Source organism: Lontra canadensis, unplaced genomic scaffold (assembly GCF_010015895.1).
Source record: "Lontra canadensis isolate GAN:19392208 unplaced genomic scaffold, GSC_riverotter_1.0 scaffold1, whole genome shotgun sequence".
Lineage (NCBI taxonomy): Eukaryota > Metazoa > Chordata > Mammalia > Carnivora > Mustelidae > Lontra > Lontra canadensis.
In genome coordinates this window covers 12,945,166-12,963,990 of record NW_022630995.1, presented here as the reverse complement: position 1 = coordinate 12,963,990, position 18,825 = coordinate 12,945,166, and the positions used below count along the sequence as shown (strand labels likewise).

Below are 18,825 nucleotides of genomic sequence, written 5' to 3'. Positions count from 1 at the left end.
CACAATTATATTTATGACTTATTATTCCTTGCTAGACCCCAAATTTCATCAGAACAAGGATTTTTGTTTTGTTCTCTGATGCAAACCAGTACCTAGAATAGTGTCTAGAACTTAAAGGCACTCAATAAATATGCTAAATGAGCAAATCCATAAAATAAAAATTTTAAAACTTTTGCAGAGTTGCCATGAACATTAAATCAGTTAATACATGGAAGTACTTAGAGCTGCCACGTAGAAGTACTTAACAAATATTGGCTGCATTAGTAGGATTTAGAGTTAAGAACCGGAAATTTTTCCTCAAAAATTTCCTTAAAGAAACTACATTGGTCTTACCCAGTTGCCCCAAACTTAAAGCCAGTCAGGGTTAAATACCAATGGCGGGGGGTGGGGGGGACCATTAATTGACATATTGTGGAAATAAGTGTCCTAACATTTACATTTTTAGGAGTTAAGTAAGTTTGTATAATTTTACTTGTTGAAGAAGCAAACAGCTCAAAACTATATACTTGTGACAAAAGAAAATAGTATTGAAATTTCATAACAAATGCACATTAACAGTTTTAAGCAAAAAGGAAAATGATTTGTTTCTTCCTTTCGACTAAAGTGCTTTAAAAAATTACAACTGACTTTTTAAAACAATGTGCTTCAATAGAAGAATATGCATTTTGTCAATCTTGCCGGGTTTTGAGACTTAGAAAATAATCGTATGAAATTCTAAAGTTATTTGAAGTTAATAAAAGTATGAATGTTTATATTCATGTCTTTTCTTCTTTTGTCTTTGTCTTTTGTCTTCCTGTTTAGACAGAGAACACAGAAAGTGGGGAAGAATGGAGAGGCTTCATTCTTACAGTAACAGAGGTACGTAGGAAAGACCTTAGTTTTGACTGATTCATAAATTCAACAACTATTTACTGGACACTGGCTATGAACCATACAGAGTGAAAGAGGTCAAAGATACAAGAATTGAAAAGAGGAGATATAAACCCTTACACTTATTCATGAAATTTATATTTTTATCAGGTGGATGGAAAGGAAGAAAGAAAATGAACAAGATAAATTAAAACTGTGATAATTGTTATGTCGAAAGTAAACAGGGCCTTGTGCTAGCTAGAGAGCTACAGGTGGTCGGGAAGATCTACTTTTTGGTCCTATCCCTTGACACAGTGGTCCTTTCTAATGCTAATATCTATAGCTTACATAGCATCTTCCAAAACTACTTTCTAATTCACTTAATACATATTTATAAAATGCTAAGAGATGAATATTGTGAATGACATAAACAATATAACAGAGAGCCCATCAAAATGAAAATTCACCTTTTAAACATTTGCTTAGTGAGTCTTAAGACAAAGCAATGCTTACATGTTCAACTCTGCGGCATCTTATTAGAGACAAGGACTTCCCTATGCAGGGAGGTCACAGGAGGCTAGAAAAGGGGGCTGGTTAAAGATGTGAAAGGCATGCTGACTTGTGACGAGGAAGAAACTCTTGGGGAAACTGCATCAGTGTTGTGGAAAAGAGACATCGTGTGGCATGGCACTTCTTACACGGAGATCCAAGTCCTCCAAGGGCATGTGAGTAGTATGAAGGAGAACACTAAAACCACTGGAAAGCCCTGGGGTGCATCTTCCTGACACACTAATTATTTTGGGAAAAAAAAAACGTTCTTAGCTTTTTTTCTTTGAGGTAAGGATAAAAAGCATTGTTTTCATATTAACGTGTACATAGATATATTTAGAATACAAAATACAATTCACCTGAACTTCCAAGAGAAGAAAAATTATTATTCTTTAATTTTGTGTTCTGTAAATGTTGTTTTTTATTGTGTTCCCTGAACACTCCGTGTATATTCACACCTTGCTTTTGTTAGAGGAGAACTTTACCAGAAGCTTGAGAAACACAGATTGTAGTTGAAAGAGCAGAGAATTTGCTTTTGAATTAAATAAACTGGAGGTTGAGCCCACAACTTTCTAGCTGTGTGACCCCGGACTAGTTATTTAATTTTTCTGAACCTTTTTTTTTCTACTTGTGGAGTAAAGATAACAATATCTTTATTATAGTATTGCTGTGAGGATTTGGAATAACCCAATGCTTGGGACGTAATAGGCGATGGATAAGCAGTAGTTTTTCATTAGTTTCACCTCATCCTATTATTTTATTTAAGATTTTATTTATTTATTTGACAGAGAGAGGGATCACAAGTAGACAGAGAGGCAGAGCAGAGAGAGAGGGGAAAGCAGGCTCTCCGCTGAGCAGAGAGCCCAATGTGGGGCTCGATCCCAGGACCCCGAGATCATGACCTGAGCTGAAGGCAGAGGCTTTAACCTTAACACTGAGCCACCCAGGCTCCCCACCTCATTCTATTATTTTTTTCTGGATTGGTATATAAGGAAATAACTTTACTGATTGTTTGTTTAGTTATTCAGAAGAATAACTTTTTGATTGTATACCCTTATTATGTTTTTATTTCAAATGTCATATATATGCATATAGATAAGATAGAAACAATAGGATTAATAAGAACATGTAAATAGGTCATAAGGAGATGTAAACCCAGGGTATGAATATCAGGAGGGCATAGATTGCTCAGTCCAAAATCTCTCTCCAGAAAAGGTCAACCAAATGAAGTAGGGTAGTATCATAATCCTAATGTGTGAATGCCAGTTTGAAATAGACACACAAAAACACCAGTATGGACCTTTGACTCCCAATTCTCAGTCATCTGATGAAGAGTTCCATTTCTACTCCGTGTTGTCGTATGGTGGGGAGAGCTAATCCCAGGTTAGCTGTGGGAGAACACAGCACCTTGCAGGTGCTCTGGGATTTCCCTGGCAGCAAGAACTAGTGAGCTCAGCATGAACAACGAGAGTCAGTCGTTACTTGAATTAGCTTGTCGTGCAAGGCGGGTATACTGCGCTGTGTGCCAGGCTAAAAGGAACACTTCTAGGAAGATTGGGCACCGTGCGCAGGTTAGAGTTCTTTGGTTGGTTTGGAGGCAGTTAAGACACCAAGATCCTCTATTCACGATTCCGTCCCTCCATCTGTATCAGGTCACTGAAGCCTCTGAGAACCCCAGCGGTCTCCTTTTCGCTAACACCAGTCAGTCATTCTGCTGTCCTTGTTTGCCTACTGCTTTCTTTGGTTTCAGCTGTCAGTTCCCCTACACGTGTCCCTCCTCCCTGGGCAAGTAATTCGACTGCACGAAGTCCTAGAGAGAGAGAGAAAAAGGAGGATTGAGACAGAGCAGACGCCGAGCTCAGCTGTGGAAAAGAAGGAACCAACCGAAGATTATGCAGATGTACTGAGCCCTATGCCAGCGTAAGTGCACCGCAAACTCTGGGGTTTGTCACTGGATTGTTAATATTAATTTCTAATTATCAAAGAGAGTGAGCCCTTGACCTCATTCAAGCGGGGACAGTAAGCTGTCTTGTGGGTGAACAGTACATCTCTTGAGGAGATGCCACAGTTCTTCTTCCGTGTCATGATCAACGAGAAGCAAAATACAGGTTTGGGCCAACCTCTTACCACACAGGAAATCCCCTTCCACCCACACCTTTACACTAAATATTTTTTTCCCGAAGCTCAAACCTAAATAAAAACTGCTATGTAGAAAGAAGGAAGAGCTTTTTTTTTTTTTTTTTTTTTTTTTTTTTTTTTTTTTCCACCATGCAACTCCATGATGGACTGATTTTCTGTCGGAACATTATACCAAAGAATTGGAAGTCTCTGAATGTTCTATTCACTTGTCCTGTCACTGAGTGGTCACTGAACTTGTACTTCAGGAAGGCCAAGTGTAAAATATGTAAGGTGGTGTTCGGGAAAAGAAGAAGCACAGACAGGCCTAAGTCAGCAACACTTTTATTTTCTACTCTTAACTTGCTGTAAATTGTGACTAAGATGGTGAGGTCTTTCCTCCTGGAACTGTGGTCTTCTTGTCCAGGAATCTTGTCCTGGTACCACCCGTGACATCAGCTTCTCACATATAGTCCAGCTGTGCCATACTTGCCGAAACCTGCCTACCATCACGTTCGACTGAAACCAGTGACATCTGATGGACTGATGGGTTAGACATCACAAAGACTGCTTCTTTTTTCTTTTCCTCCATACAAGTAATATGCATTTATTACAGCCAGATAAAAAGAACGTTACAGTCATTCTTTGTCTTACCAGTCAGACATATTCACTGTTAACATTTCAGGGTATGGCATATCCTGCCAGATATTTCTCTGTTGATAAAACAGACCTTTCATTGACCACAATATTTACTATAAAAATGGGAAGGGCTTTCTTAAAAATGTTACACACTAAAAATAACACCAATGCCATTAGAATGTCATATTATACCCAAGGGAGTGAATTCAGACATACCCTTAAATACCAGTTATTTAAAACAGACCATACAAGAGAAACATATAAAGAAATCCTTTGTGTCCCTGAAGAGAAACCACCAATAAATGTTATTTTTGCAAGAGCTTATTATAAACTGAGATTAAGAACTGGGAATACAGTATTAATTCTTGTCTTAGATTTTTAGATGGTACTGGTGATTACATACTGACCAACAGATAACTTTTCAGGTCTTCTTTGGTTAAAGAAAGAGGTTTGCAGGGATGAGGGAGTAAAGGCCTTAAGCATAAAGTGTATTTAATAGTGGCTAGGACTGTAATAACAGTAATTATACAATTGTAATTACAATAATAAAGCCGGGAATTAAGAAAAGTTAATAACTGCAGCTCTTAGAATTAGTTTTGTAGCATTTTTCAAAGTAATGATCTTCATCAGTTAAAAAAAAAAATCCTTTTTTTTTTTTTGTCTCACCTCTGTAGATGTTTTTATACCGTGTCCCGAAAAGAAGCAACTGAGATGCTTGAGAAGAACCCTTCTTTGGGAAATATGATCCTGAGACCTGGTAGTGACAGCAAAAGCTACTCCATCACTATCCGGCAGGAGATAGAGTATGTTTAATTAAAAAAAGTATGGAATTGTTAAAAGCATGGTATCACTTTAGAAAGCAAAGTTGCACAAGTTGCACAAGATCACCACCTGCTATGTGTTCTGTTGGGGCTAAAAATATAAACATAAGAATCGGGAGAGAATGTTATAGAAGCAGAGCCAAGGCTCATATCTGCAGTAGGAAGAATGGGCAAATTACTTTGATCCTGGGTATAATTCTCTTATTCATTCATTTCACACATCTTTATTGAACGACTATTATGAGAAGAAGTAATATTCTAGATACTGAGGATGGAGTAGTGAACAAAATAACAATGTAAGGAGTTTACATTCTTTTTTTTTTTTTTAAAGATTTTATTTATTTATTTATTTGACAGAGAGATCACAAGCAGGCAGAGAGGCAGGGAGAGAGAGGAGGAAGCAGGCTCCCCGCTGAGCAGAGAGCCCAATGCGGGACTCAATCCCAGGACCCTGAGTTCATGACCTGAGCCGAAGGCAGCGGCTTAACCCACTGAGCCACCCAGGCACCCCAGGAGTTTACATTCTTATAAGGCAACATGGACTGTAAATAAATGCCTAACTAAAAAATCATATGTATAGTAATAAGGACTACAGAAGAAAATTAAATAGGATGAGGGAGATGGGAACACTCAGAAACATTTTCCGATTGCTATTGTTTTAATACAGAGTGGTCAGGGAAGGCCTACTTTATTGGCTAACATTTAAACAGGGCCCTGAAGGAAGCGAGGGAACAAATCAAGCCAGTATCTAGGGCAAGAGCACTTCAGGCAACAAATGCACATGCCTGGAGACAGGAGAAGGCTCAGTTTGCTCAAAAACAAAAAGAGGTCCCTGTGATTGCAATGCAGTGAGCAGGCAACCAGTGCTAACGAGATTCCACAGTGAGGAGGGTAGCGAGTGATCGCTCTGAGCCCTGCGTGCCTCTGAGGGACAGTTATATGCTCTGAACGACATGAGAGGCCATTGGACTGTGATGCATGAAGAAGTGACATAATTGACATCCATATAAAGGACAACTTGGATCCTCTTGTCAAGGTTAAGAATTTCTGGTAAAATGGTTTACCTTTGATGAAGTCTGTAATACTTACATGCAATAGTTGATTTTTCCATGTAGCTAAGGTGGTTGGATCTGCTAAGGTCCACTCCAGCTCTGAGTCTTTGAAATCTTGCATGTCAATAAATAAGCACTCCACGTTATTAACTCTTTGACAAATGATAATGAAATTAAAACATGAGGACATTTTTTGTCCTAAGTGAAAATGTTCAATAAGTAATTATCTTTCATATAAAAGCATAACCAGAACTTTGACTCTTTACTTTGCTATTCTTTCTGGGGATAACATTCCATGAATTATTTTAGCTGTAACGTATCTGTCGGTGCATCTGTTTACCAGTCAGTCCACTATAAATATCAGTAATTCTAAATATATTAAATATGAAGACACTGACAATGGATAAAGGCAGTAAAAAGAAAGTAATTACAATGCACCATGGTCCAACAAGCTTCATCACTTGCCAGTTACTCCATATAAACAGAAGCTCATCTTTAGACACCAGACGTGTGCCCTGAATAGATGGCAAGAATGTTAGAGGCATATCAGGTCCCGGTTGTGTGTGTTAAGTGAGAGAGCTCTGTGTGTGAGTATGTGTGTTTGATTTTCCATAATGAATACCTATGTCAACTTAACCTTCTTGTTGTTTTATTATTTTTTATTATAAAGACTGATATTTGGAGTTAATATATTTTCAACTAATATGGTAGATAGAATATCACAGATTACTCAATTTTAATTTATTTGCTTTATAATTCAATTGGCTCTTTTGAAACAAACCCAAAAGAAATAAAAATTGTGACTGCCCTCACATATAAGTGAGCTTAGAAGAAATGCTGGGAGAACAGTGAATTTTTCTGTTGAGTACATCCTGGTCAAGGAGCTTATTCTTTTTCAGGGTTTTAGGAAATTGAATTGAGTATACCTTTAAAACTTAAGAGCATATAAAACGGAATTAAAATCCATTTCTCAGATTTTGTTTTAAAATGAAATTTAACTGCTGGAAAGCTAAATCACACAAGGGAGTGATAAGCTTTTTTCCCCTCATTTTATTCTTTTCTTGGTTGGATTGAGCGTTTGATCTATTAGCATGTGAACTCTGCATTATTATTCTGTATGAAATGAACAAAGTCCCTGAGACCTAATGACTCTTTAATAAAAGACCACATATTTTCTGCACAATAGCAACCTGATCTTTTTAAGAAGGTCTAAATTAGCCCAGCTTTTGCACCTTATTTTCTGTAAACGTGAGCTGTCAGAAATAATAGCGCTTTCTGATGTCGATGTGGTTTTTGACCGAATGCAATGAGTTTCTATACTTAGGATATGAACTGACCGTCACAGTTTTTACTTATATCTCTTATGGTATTTAAGCTATATTTGAACTCCTAAGAAAGAGCCTGGCAAAGAAATTCATATCAAACTTCTATAATTGTAATTTTAGTAAAATCACTTCCATTTTGAATTCATATAAAAATTCATGCTTTTGTACAACTGATGGTCCTAAAAACATAACATTTCATAAAACGAATCTTTCTCTCCACAAAACTTCATATTTTTTAAAAATATTTTATTATTTGACAGAGACACGGAGAGAGGGAACACAAGCAGGGGGAGAGGGAGAGGGAGAAGCAGGCTTCCCGCTGAGCAGGGAGCCCGATGTGAGACTCGACCCCAGGACTCTGGGATCATGACCTGAGGTGAAGGCAGATGCCCAACCAACTGAGCCACCCAGGTTCCCTCAAAATAGAACTTTTAGAAGCCTAGATTTTATATCTTCTGTTTAACAGGTAGCCGTTACAGAGAATAGTAGAATGTTACCCTGTTAGACTATAGAGCTTAATGTAAAGACTTTGACAAAAAAATCTAGACGATTAGGAAGCACCTGAACACAGGTGGGTAATAACCCACAGGACCAACTCATTCTCTTACAGGTTGTAGGAGAAATGTGCAGCCATGCAAATTTAGGTGTGTCTGGCAAAATACTAGCTGAAAAGGACAGACTAGTTTACAAAGCAGTGCTTGAAAGTAAAATTATCTCCATCAGTTAACAAAGCAGCTGTAGGAGGGAAGATTGTAGTTCTTGCGAAGAAGCAAAAGTCATTCAGTGCCCAATTATCAGGTGACCCTCTCCTGATGTAAAATACCTCACTTTACCCAACCCAGTGGTATGTGAATTCATAAGACAGAGCTATTCTTACAACAAACTTAGTGGTTTGGCTTTGTTTTCTTAAAATTGTTATGACTACATGGCAAGCTAGTAGTATATATATACTTTGGAAAGCCATTAGCCAAGGAAACAGTAGAAAATATTGACCCCAAATTAATGCCTTTGCAGAAATTTGGGTAAGAAGCTAAATACACGTATTTATATCACATTTAAGGCCACACACTTGTTGAAAGACAGGTTACTTCTTTTTTGAGGTCATAATCAGGAAACCTCAGTATAGAAAATTTTATCATTTTTTCCTCTATCTTTATTTCTTGGGAAAAACAAAACAAAATATGAAAGAAAAGCAAAGGTCTTAAATGAGATTCAAAGCCTAAGCAACTTCAATGGAATTTTTTTTTTCTACCTTACTTTCTGCTCCAGAACTCAGTCCTTTTAGTCAAAAGTTCCAAGAGAGTCTGTTAATCTTTGCTGCTTTTCCTCCCACAGCTTTGTCATGAATAATGATGATGATGATATAATAGTCATTACTAACAACGATCATTGTCATCACTTCCAGGGTACCATTTGAGGGTGCTGAGCTAGGTGCTTGACAAGCATTTCCTTCAGGCACAGTAAAAACTGAGACCGTTTTTTCCATGTTTTATAAATGAAGCAGCTAAGCCTTAAAGAAGCTACTAAGTTAAAACCATAAATTTAAAACGTAGTAAAGAGAGTTATAATTTGCGACATGTCTACATGTGCAAGATACTGTGCTAAGGACTTTTCAGACATTAATTCACAACAGTCCTGTGAGGAAGGGGATTACCATCTCCATTTTATAGATGAAGAAATGAAGGCTGAGAACTTACACATAGAACCAGAATTTGAACCTCAATCTTTCTGGTGATAAAGACCATGCCCTTCAAGCTTTCTGTTAGTCTTCCAAGGAATAAGAATCACTTGTTTCATAAAAATATAGGAGATCTAATTGGAAAGGATGAGAGATTTCAAAAGTAACTAAGTGATTATCAAAGTCTTTTTCAGGTAGGGATAAAAATAAAGCCAGAGCCAATCACTCCAAGAGAAGGTACTTGTAAGACCTTCGTCCAAAAATGTTTCCTTTACCAGTCTGCTAGTGATTCCTGAAGGATTGGCAATCAAGAATACTTTTTATTTTTAATTATTTTTTAGGAGTTTTAGTTTTTAGTTTTTGGTATTTTTTAGGAGTTTAGGAGTTTCAGTTAGGTTTTATCCCATGTCTTAAAAGTAAAGTTCTAGAATAAAACACTAGAATAAAATTATTAGCTGTTTTCCAATGACATTCAATTGAGAGAATATTGGATAGAATGGTAGATGAGGAAAAAGTCCCTTGAAAAGAATTGTAGTTCAGTCCTAGAGGAATGCGACCCGTAAGTGGAGAGACGGGTGATAAAGAAGGTGGGGGGGCCCTGCCGACAAACTCAACCTGACAGACAGCTTTGGACTGCTTCTGGAAATCGGACAGATGTTGAATTAGTTTCTCTTTCAAGCAAATGGCAGTGTAATAAATGCTTTACATTTTTCAACATTAGAGAAACTCTTGGTCCTGACACTGTTGTCACGTGAATCAAAAGAATTCAAGGCAGACATATTCACTTCTGCTCTCAGTATAAATTAATTGTAGCCAATAGCACTGTAAGATGGGCTTGTAGTATTTTCAAAATTCAGTTGCGTAAATATCGTGTGCCTAATGCTGGAAGACAAAGGTGAATAGATTGTGCTTCTTGTTCTTAATCAATTCTAGTTAATAAAATATCATGTATTTAGGGTGGTAATAATTTAAAACTATGTGACCATAGAAGAGGAGACATTACACTTCATCTACTGTGCTCACCTTCTCCTGGAGCATTTTCCAGATCCCTGAGTCAGCCTAAAGTGAGCGGATACCTAAGGTGGTCTGTGAGTTAGCAGGAATTTCAGGGATTTCTCACTGGAATAGTGAGGATGTAGAATAGAAAGTCATTTGCTTTCAGTAATTCTTTCTACTTTCCTTTTAATCTAGAGAATAAAGATCTGATTTGTACGTACCTACTTAGGATATTATAATGTTGCCTGCTTTGTAAATTACTGGCTTTAAAAATGATAATTTCTGCCTGAAAGATTTTCAGCTCTTGATTCCTTTTTTCCTGTTATCCATCACCCACTCGATGACTCAGAATCCATAATGTATAACCCCTCCAAAAACAGACATAGAGAACTGGGAAAATAACAAAATGAAAACCACCATTTTAAAGTTTTTTATTTTTATCATTATTATTATTTTTTTTGCCTAACTACAGAAATGGGAATGTAGGTTTTATTATAGAGGAGATATTTTATATTCACTTTAGTTTGATTTGGTCCAATAGTATATTCAAATGGAGAATAAACCTTTTTTTTTTTTTAATTTTAGCATGCCAAGAATCAAGCACTATAAAGTGATGAGTGTAGGAAAAAACTACACTATTGAACTGGAAAAACCCGTAAGTAGCTATTTCCTTGTTTTTGAGGAATTTTCTCCTGCTTTTTCCCAAATCTACCTTATAGAATTCAAAGAAAGGTGGAAAAGCAGACCCCTTGCCCAGGAACATAGTGTGGTGAGAAGCAGCCATGTGAAGGAGCCCCGAAAGTGGCAGAGATCCAGGGGGAGACGTGACATAGAACAGGTGGATGTGGAGGCTCAGGAGAGACTCTGCTAACAATTCTACTTTTGTTTCCCTGTAATCTTTATCAATATGATTATTTCAGGGAGGGAAGATTTTTTTCTTAGATGCCTGTTTTCCATCCTCCAATGATACGTATTTGAATGTGATCATTTCGAATGGGGGACAAAAAATCTGTGAATGCCTAGTCCTCTAATACCCGTCATGCAGAAGTTCAGAAATCCCCCACATACTAGCAACATAATCATGAAGAAACAGTCCCTTCCTGGTCTGCAACCCTTCTCAACGGTACCATGGGGCTCATGATATAATCACTAGGTCGCGGTATTAGGCAGACAGCTAAGTACCTCACATGTATCACTTAATCTTCACCGTGACCCTGAGGGATGCCTATGATACAGGTGGGAAAACTGGTACTTACACTCATCTCAACCAATGAAAATGTAGTGATGTGGGCTATGGTCCAGGTGCCAGAAAAAGGGAATTTAGTTCTGTGATCTTAGGCTGCATCAGTGGGAAGACTGGACTGGGGAAGTGATATCACATAAATGGAACTGTCTTGAAGATATTTATTTTAACATCTTTAAAATTGAGCTCTTAGTGCCTCTGCCTCTTCAAGCCCATTGTGTTGATTAGATGGACAAAGGGGCAGTCTGGCAGAATTTTTATTTATTTATTTATTTTTTCTTTTTTTAACAAAGACTTTATTTGTCAGAGGGAGAGAGGGAGCGCACCAGCAGGGGGGGTGTTGAGCAGAGGGAGCTGAGGAGGGAGCCTGATCCGGAACTCAGTCCCACCACCCAGGATCATGCATGACCTGAGCTGGAGGCAAATGCTCAACAGACCCAGGCGTCCCTGAATTTTTTATGTTTAGACCCTACTTCGTAGAATGCACTAGTGACTTTTGACAAGAAGAGAGAAGCTGATGACTTCTATAGCTCACCTCCCTCTTTGCCATAAATGCCTCTCTGAGCTCCTCGGCTCTCAGGTCCATGCCTGCTGGGGCTTTTTCAAAAATTCTAATGAGGGAAACAAACAACTAGATTGCTGAAGGATAACGTAAATAACCAACTGACCGGAAGCAACAGTCAGGGAAGAAGAAGGTGCCTCTGTGACTGGTGAACTGGGCTCATTTCTCTAAGTAGTCCGAACAGGCCCCAATATGAGGAAAGTTAACTGCCTGGGCTGTTCTTTCACCTTTCACACTCCCCCTCCCTTAGCCCTCAACCAGGTTGACATTTTATGAATTCCAGGGGTATTCAGGTTTAGCCTGATTTTACTTGTATAAAAATAGTGGTTTGGGGGTGGCAAGCCATTTCAGCTACTCCTGGCCAAGTAAACTATCCTGTTACAGTGAGATGTTAAAATGGTAAATTCTCTGGCTTTAAAGGGTTCTTTGGTTTCAAACAGAAGAAACCAAATCACTAGCTTAAGTAAAGACAGATTTAAGAACATAGGAAGCCCATGAAATGACTGGACAGCTGGAAGACCTCCAGGGACTAGGAAGCAGTTACTTGTACAGTTGACCCTTGAACAACATAAATGCATGGGTCCAATTACATGTGGGTTTTTTTTTTTCTTTTGATAAATACAGAATAGTACTGCTAAATATACTTCTCTTGTGATTTTTTTTTTAAGATTTTATTTATTTATTTGACAGAGATCACAAGTAGGCAGCGAGACAGGCAGAGAGAGAAGAGGAAGCAGGCTCCCTGCTGAGCAGAGAGCCTGATGAGGGGTTCGATCCCAAGACCCTGAGATCATGACCTGAGATGAAGGCAGAGGCTTAACCCTCTGAGCCACCCAGGCGCCCCTCTTGTGATTTTTCTTAATATTTCCATTTCTCTGGCTTACTTTATTGTAAGGATACAGTATATAATAATGTATAACATACTAAATATGTGTCAATTAACTACGTTATTGGTAAGGCTTCTGGTCAATGGTAGATTGTTAGTATTTAATTTTGGGAGGAGTCAAAAGTTATTATGCGGATTTTTGAGTGCAGAGTGGGTGGCATCCCTAACTCCTGTTGTTCTAGTGAGAACCTTCTGATTAGGAACCTGCTCTTCTTCCAGGTTCCTCTCCTCAAGTTCAGACTTCAGGAAGGGAGTATTTTCTGGCCTGAGTCACATTCTCATGCAATAACTAGGAAAGTGCAGAGAACCAAATTATTGTCCACCAAAATATATCCCACAGTGGGGGGGGGGGAATTTTTCAACAGGGAATTAGATATTATAAAAGAAAAAAATGCATGGGTGGGAAACACTGGCCATTCAGTACCTTGTTGAAGTGAAGTATTGACATGTTTTACTAAAGATCAGGAAATTCACAGTAATCTTCATTAAATTTCATATGACCTGGGGCGCCTAGGTGGCTCGGTCATTAAGAGTCTGCCTTCGGTTCATGTCATGGTCCCAGGGGCCTGGGATTGAGCCCCGCATCGGGCTCCCTGCTCAGCAGGAAGCCTGCTTCTCCCTTTCCTACTCCCCCTGCTTGTGTTTCCTGTCTCGCTGTGTCTCTGTCAAATAAATAAAATCAATCTTAAAAAATTTTTTTTTCACATGAGCTTTTTTTAACTCTCTTCACATGGATGACACTGAGCCTTCTCTCACTCTCTTCTTACAGGTAACACTCCCAAACCTTTTCAGTGTCATTGATTATTTCATGAAAGAGACTCGAGGAAATTTACGACCATTTATATATTCAGCTGATGAAACCTTTGGTATGTTCTTCACTTCATTGCTGTATTAAGGAAAGCAAAACAATAACCCTCCCCCACCAAACCCCATAAATGATTTGTAATACCAACGAGGTAGGAATGTAGTTTAGCTTTTAAATTTATCTATTTGTAAGTCATTTTATCATTAACCCTATGAAACTAAGGGAGGACCAATATATTCTGGTGGCCCATTCTAGAGAAAGAAAAGTCATAGGCATGTATTTTGTGTCTAATTTAATCATCATTCTAATTGGTTTTCTTTTTAAAGATTTTTTATTTATAATATGGAGAATGAGAAAGAGAGAGGACAGGGGGAGTGGCAGGCAGAGAGAGAGAGGGGGAAGAATGCTTTCCTCTGAGCAGGGGCTCTGATGCGGGGCTCAATCCCAGGACCCTGGGATCATGACCTGAGCCGAAGGCAAACACATAGCTGATTGAGCCACCCACGTGCCCTTCTACTTGTCTTTATCAAATAAGTTCAGAGATAAGACAAAAAACCATACTCATATATAGAGTCTTGGAAACCTAACGGGATTTAAACGTATCATCTGTTAACAACATCAAATGCCCTAGTCAGATTAAAATGGATGAAGATGGAATTGGCCCTCCGGGGGTAGATGATTTGAGAGAGAGGCTAATTCCACCATAAAGGCAGAGGCCTGAGTGTCAGATAACAAAGTAAGTCTCTATTCTACAGGTTATGAGGGAAAACAACTTTGTTTGGCTACCTGCATCACAGCATATCTGAAAAGTCTGATTAAATTTAAAAAGTCACAACTTTAAAAGTCCAAAGTTGAAAACATATGAATCTTGTGATGCCAAATAAATAAACTGAGCCTGAAGGAACTTTAGGGAAATTGTCCAGTACAGTGTCTCACTGTATATAGGAATCACCTGCACACTCAGTACAGAAGACATCTCTAAGATGTGACCAGTCAGGGACACCTGGGTGGCTCAGTGGGTTAAGCCTCTGGCTTCTGCTCAGGTCATGAACTCAGTGTCCTGGGATTGAGCCCCACATCAGGCTCTCTGCTCAGCGGGGAGCCTTCTTCCCCCTCCCCCTACCCGCCTGCTGTTCTGCCTACTTGTGATCTCTCTCTCTCTCTGTCAAATAATTAAAACCTTAAAAAAAAGAAAAAAAAAAAAAGATGTGACCAGTCAGCTTGTTTGAAAATTCCTAATGATGGTCACCTCACTGCTTTTTGAGGCAGCACACTTCCTTTTTGATTAGTGCTCATCTTAGAGAATTCTTTCTTAATAGTAAGTCTGAAATATTTCTTCCTTTAACTTCTATGTATTAATCCAATTTCTGGTTTTGGAACAACTCAGGGTTTTAAAAAGCCCATCAAATACAGAAAAGCAGCCACAATGCGCCCCCCTCCCTTAGTCTTTCTCTGTCCTCGATAAGTTATTAGTTCCTTCAGCCCTCTTACCACATCTTTAACTTTTCTGTATACTAATTTCCGAACATCTCTTTTAAAATATAATTACAGAGGATGAACACATTACTACAGACATGGCCAGAATAATATATTACACAGGCTTAATTCAGGAAAACACCATTTACAGAAATCTATTAACTATTAATATGATTATTAATATAAGTAGTAACTATTGATACAATTTTTTTTTCAGAGACTGAAGGATTTCCTGTAACACCTCTAAAATAAAAAAAAAAAGTTTAAGTGATGGTGAATCTGATATAATTTGCTTCATGTCACTTATCTACTGTTATGTAACAAACCACCCCAAAACATGGTAGTTAAATCAACAACCATTTTATTTGCTCACGATTCTGTGCATTGGTAATTTGGATTGGATTCAGTTGGGCAGCTCCTTTCTAGTCTCACTTGCTGTCACTTACACAACTGTAACCAGCTGATGGCCTGACCGGGGCTGCGTGTTTCAAGTTGGCCTCATTCACACATCTGGTGCCGGTGGCCAACTGGAGCTGGCTGAACCACTCTCCTCACGTATTCTCTAATACTTGAGGAGTTAGCTCAGGCTCTCTCATGTGAGATCTGACTTGTTAAGAGGTGAAGCAAACCTCAAGTCCTTGGGCTAGAAATTCTTAGCGTTAAAGGATCAAGTATGGCCCTGTTGGGAGATTTCAGTATATGTGAAACTGTGAATTGAATAAATGGATCCAAGTGTGATATATCTTATGTACAAAGGCTAAACTTCTTTCTTTCTACAAAATTTAACTTACATGCAATAAAATTCACTTTTTGGTATACAGTCCAATGAGTTGTGACAACCACCATCAGAATCAAGATACAGAAAGTTCCATCACCTCAAAAAAATGCCCCGATGTTCTTTCTTTGTAGTCAACCCTTCTTCTCACCCAAAATCCCTAGCAACTACAGATGTTTTCCACTCCTATAGTTTTGCATTTTCCAAAATGTCATATAAATGGAATCACAGTATAGAAAAATGTTGAGGCTGATTACTTTTATTCATCATAATGTCTAGAGTCACGTAAGTGTTATATTATTAGCTTGTTCTTTTTTATTGTTGAATAGTATTTTACTGTATGGAAGAACTAGTTTGTTTATCCATCCAACAATTAAAATGTATTAGGGTTGTTTCCAGTTTTTGGCAATTACTTACTGAACTGTATTAATAGTCAAGTGCAGATTTTTGTGTAAACATTAGTCTTCATTCCACTTGGGTAAAATATCTGGGAATGAGATTGTTGGGTTATACAAAAAGAGTCCATCTAACTTTGTAAGAAACTGTGGAACTCTCTTCACAAGCAGGTCTACCTTTTTGCACATCTGCCACTGGTGCTGGACAGTTGTAGTTGCAATCCTCATCAGCACTTGGTATTGTCATTAACTTTTAAAAGAAATTTTAAGTAAACTCTACATCACACATGGGGCTTGAACTCATGACCCTGAGATCAAGAGTTGCATGCTCTACCAGCTGAGCCAGCCACACACTCTGGTGGTATTATCATTTAAAAAAAAAAAAAAGTTATTCTAATAAATGTGTAGTGGCATTCTGTGCTTTTAATGTGCATTTCCCTGGTGATTATGTTGAGCACCTTTTCATGTGCTATTTGACATTCATTTATCTCATTTGGTAAAATATGTATTTAAACCCTCTGCCCACATTTTTGTTGGGTTGTTTTCTTGTGGCTGAATTTTGATTATTCAGTACATATTCAGAGTATGTCATTTGTCAGGTATAATTTGCAAATACTGTTTGCTTTTTCATTCTTTTAATAGTATCTTTTGCAAAGCGTAAGTTTTAAATTTTAATGAAGTAAAAATTATCAATTTTTGCTTCTGTATATAGGTTGTACTTTTAGTGTTGTATTTGAGAACACTTTGCCTAACCTTTTTTTTTTTAAAGATTTTATTTATTTATTTGACAGAGATCACATGTAGGCAGAGAGGCAGGAAGCGGGGGGGAGCAGGCTCCCCGCTGAGCAGAGAGCCCGATGTGGGGCTTGATCCCAGGACTCTGGGATCATGACCTGAGTCGAAGGCAGAGGCTTTAACCCACTGAGCCATTCAGGCGCCCCTCTTTGCCTAATCTAAGATCACAAACATTTTTCTTCCTATGATTTTTTCTATAAGCGTCAGTTTTGTATTTTACATTATTAGGTCTATGACCCACTTCAAATTAATTTTAAGGGCAGAATTCATTTTATTTGCATTTAGATATATAATTGTTCGAGCACCATTAGTTAAAAAAAAGATTATCTTTTCTTCATTTAAATAGCTTTTGTACCTTTGTGAAAAAAAATTAATTTACTGTATTTTTGTGGATCAATTTCCATTGATATATGTTCTTATCCTTTTGACAATACCACACTATCTTGATTACTGAAGGCTTATAGTTCTTGAAATCAGAAGATATAAATCCAACTTTGTTCTTCTTTTCAAAATTGTTTGGACCAATATAGTTTCTCTGCCTTTTAGTAGAAGTTTTAGAACTAGCATGGTACTTATAGAAAATCCTCCAGAGTTTTGATTTGGATTTTGTTGAAGCTTTAAGATGAGTTCAGGGAGAACTGGCATCTTGACAGCATTATCTTCCAATTCAGGAATAATAGATCCTTCCAATTAGTTTTTTTTTTTTTAATTTCTTTTACAGTTCTTTATAGTTTCCAGCATATAGATTCTGAATATATTTTGTTAGATTAACACCTATTTAAATTTTGGTGCTATTGTAAATGGTAGTTTTTAACATTTTGGATTCCAATTTTTCATAATATATAGAAATACACTTTTTATTTATTGATCTTATAATTCCAAGATTCTATTTGCTACACTTTCATTCATTTCTAAAAGCTTTTTTTTTTTTTTTAGATTCCTTGTCATTTTTTTGTTTTTTTCTAAGATTTTACTTATTTGTCAGAGAGATGGAGAGCACAAGCGGTGGGGAGAGGCAGCCAGAGGGAGAAGCAGGCCCCTGCTAAGCAAGGAACTCAAAGTGGAACTTGATCCCAGGACTCTGGGATCATGACCTAAGCCAAAGGCAGACGCTTAACTGACTGAGCCACGCAGTGATTCTTTGCTTCCAGTTTTAAAGGACAAAATATTTCATCTTTCACTGATAAGTATAGTATTTGGTGTAGGTTTTAAAAAGATGATTTATCAGATTGAGAAAGTTTCCTTTTGTCTGGTTTTGGTATTAATGTAATGCTGTCATTAAAAAAAGAGCTGGGAGGCATTCCTTCTTCTGTGGTGTGGAAAATATGTGTAGAACTGGTTTTTCTTCTTACTTCAGTACTTGGTAGAATTCACCCAATGAGCCATATGGACCTGAAGATTTCTTTGGTGAAGGTTTTTAACTATGATTTCAATTTCTTGAATAGGTGTCGGAGAATTCAGATTATCTATTTTTTCTTGAGTGAATTTTGGTAATTTCTTTTAAGGAAGTGGTTCTTCCCCACCCCCCCCGCCCCCCAAGTCCTTAAATTAGCCTTCTGGCCTAGAGCCTGGCACAGAATGGAAGCTGATGGACAGTGGTAGAAGAGATAAGTGAATGAATAACCAAAACATTAGGGAAGGAGGAAACAATCCTCCATTCTTCCTAGAAGAAAACTGTCACGTTTAGAAATAGGAAAGGACCATTGCAAGTAACTAGAGCCTGGGTGACTGTACATTTACTCTGTGATAGGCATTGTGTGAGCTGCCATGATTATATGAATTGTCATATTAAACAAGGATAATTACTTTCCTTTTAAGATTGAGAGAAATAGAAATGAGATGATTCTTATAATTACCACCTAAG

The 18,825-nt window shown here is 37.7% G+C and overlaps 1 protein-coding gene across 3 annotated transcripts in view; it reads left to right on the top strand.

The window, feature by feature from the left end:
- STAP1 (signal transducing adaptor family member 1) overlaps positions 1–15,933 on the top strand; it is a 31,078-nt gene extending 15,145 nt beyond the window's left edge. The window contains exons 3-8 of one of the 3 annotated variants that reach the window (XM_032848012.1): positions 802–858; positions 3,149–3,318; positions 4,827–4,955; positions 10,610–10,679; positions 13,485–13,581; positions 15,214–15,933. In XM_032848012.1, the coding sequence (XP_032703903.1) occupies positions 802–858; positions 3,149–3,318; positions 4,827–4,955; positions 10,610–10,679; positions 13,485–13,581; positions 15,214–15,248 (558 nt within the window). In that variant the 3' untranslated portion in view covers positions 15,249–15,933. The remainder of the gene's footprint in view (positions 1–801; positions 859–3,148; positions 3,319–4,826; positions 4,956–10,609; positions 10,680–13,484; positions 13,582–15,213) is intronic. The other 2 variants (XM_032847939.1, XM_032848090.1) reach the window with 2 other exon arrangements.
- The last annotated feature ends 2,892 nt before the right edge of the window (positions 15,934–18,825 follow it).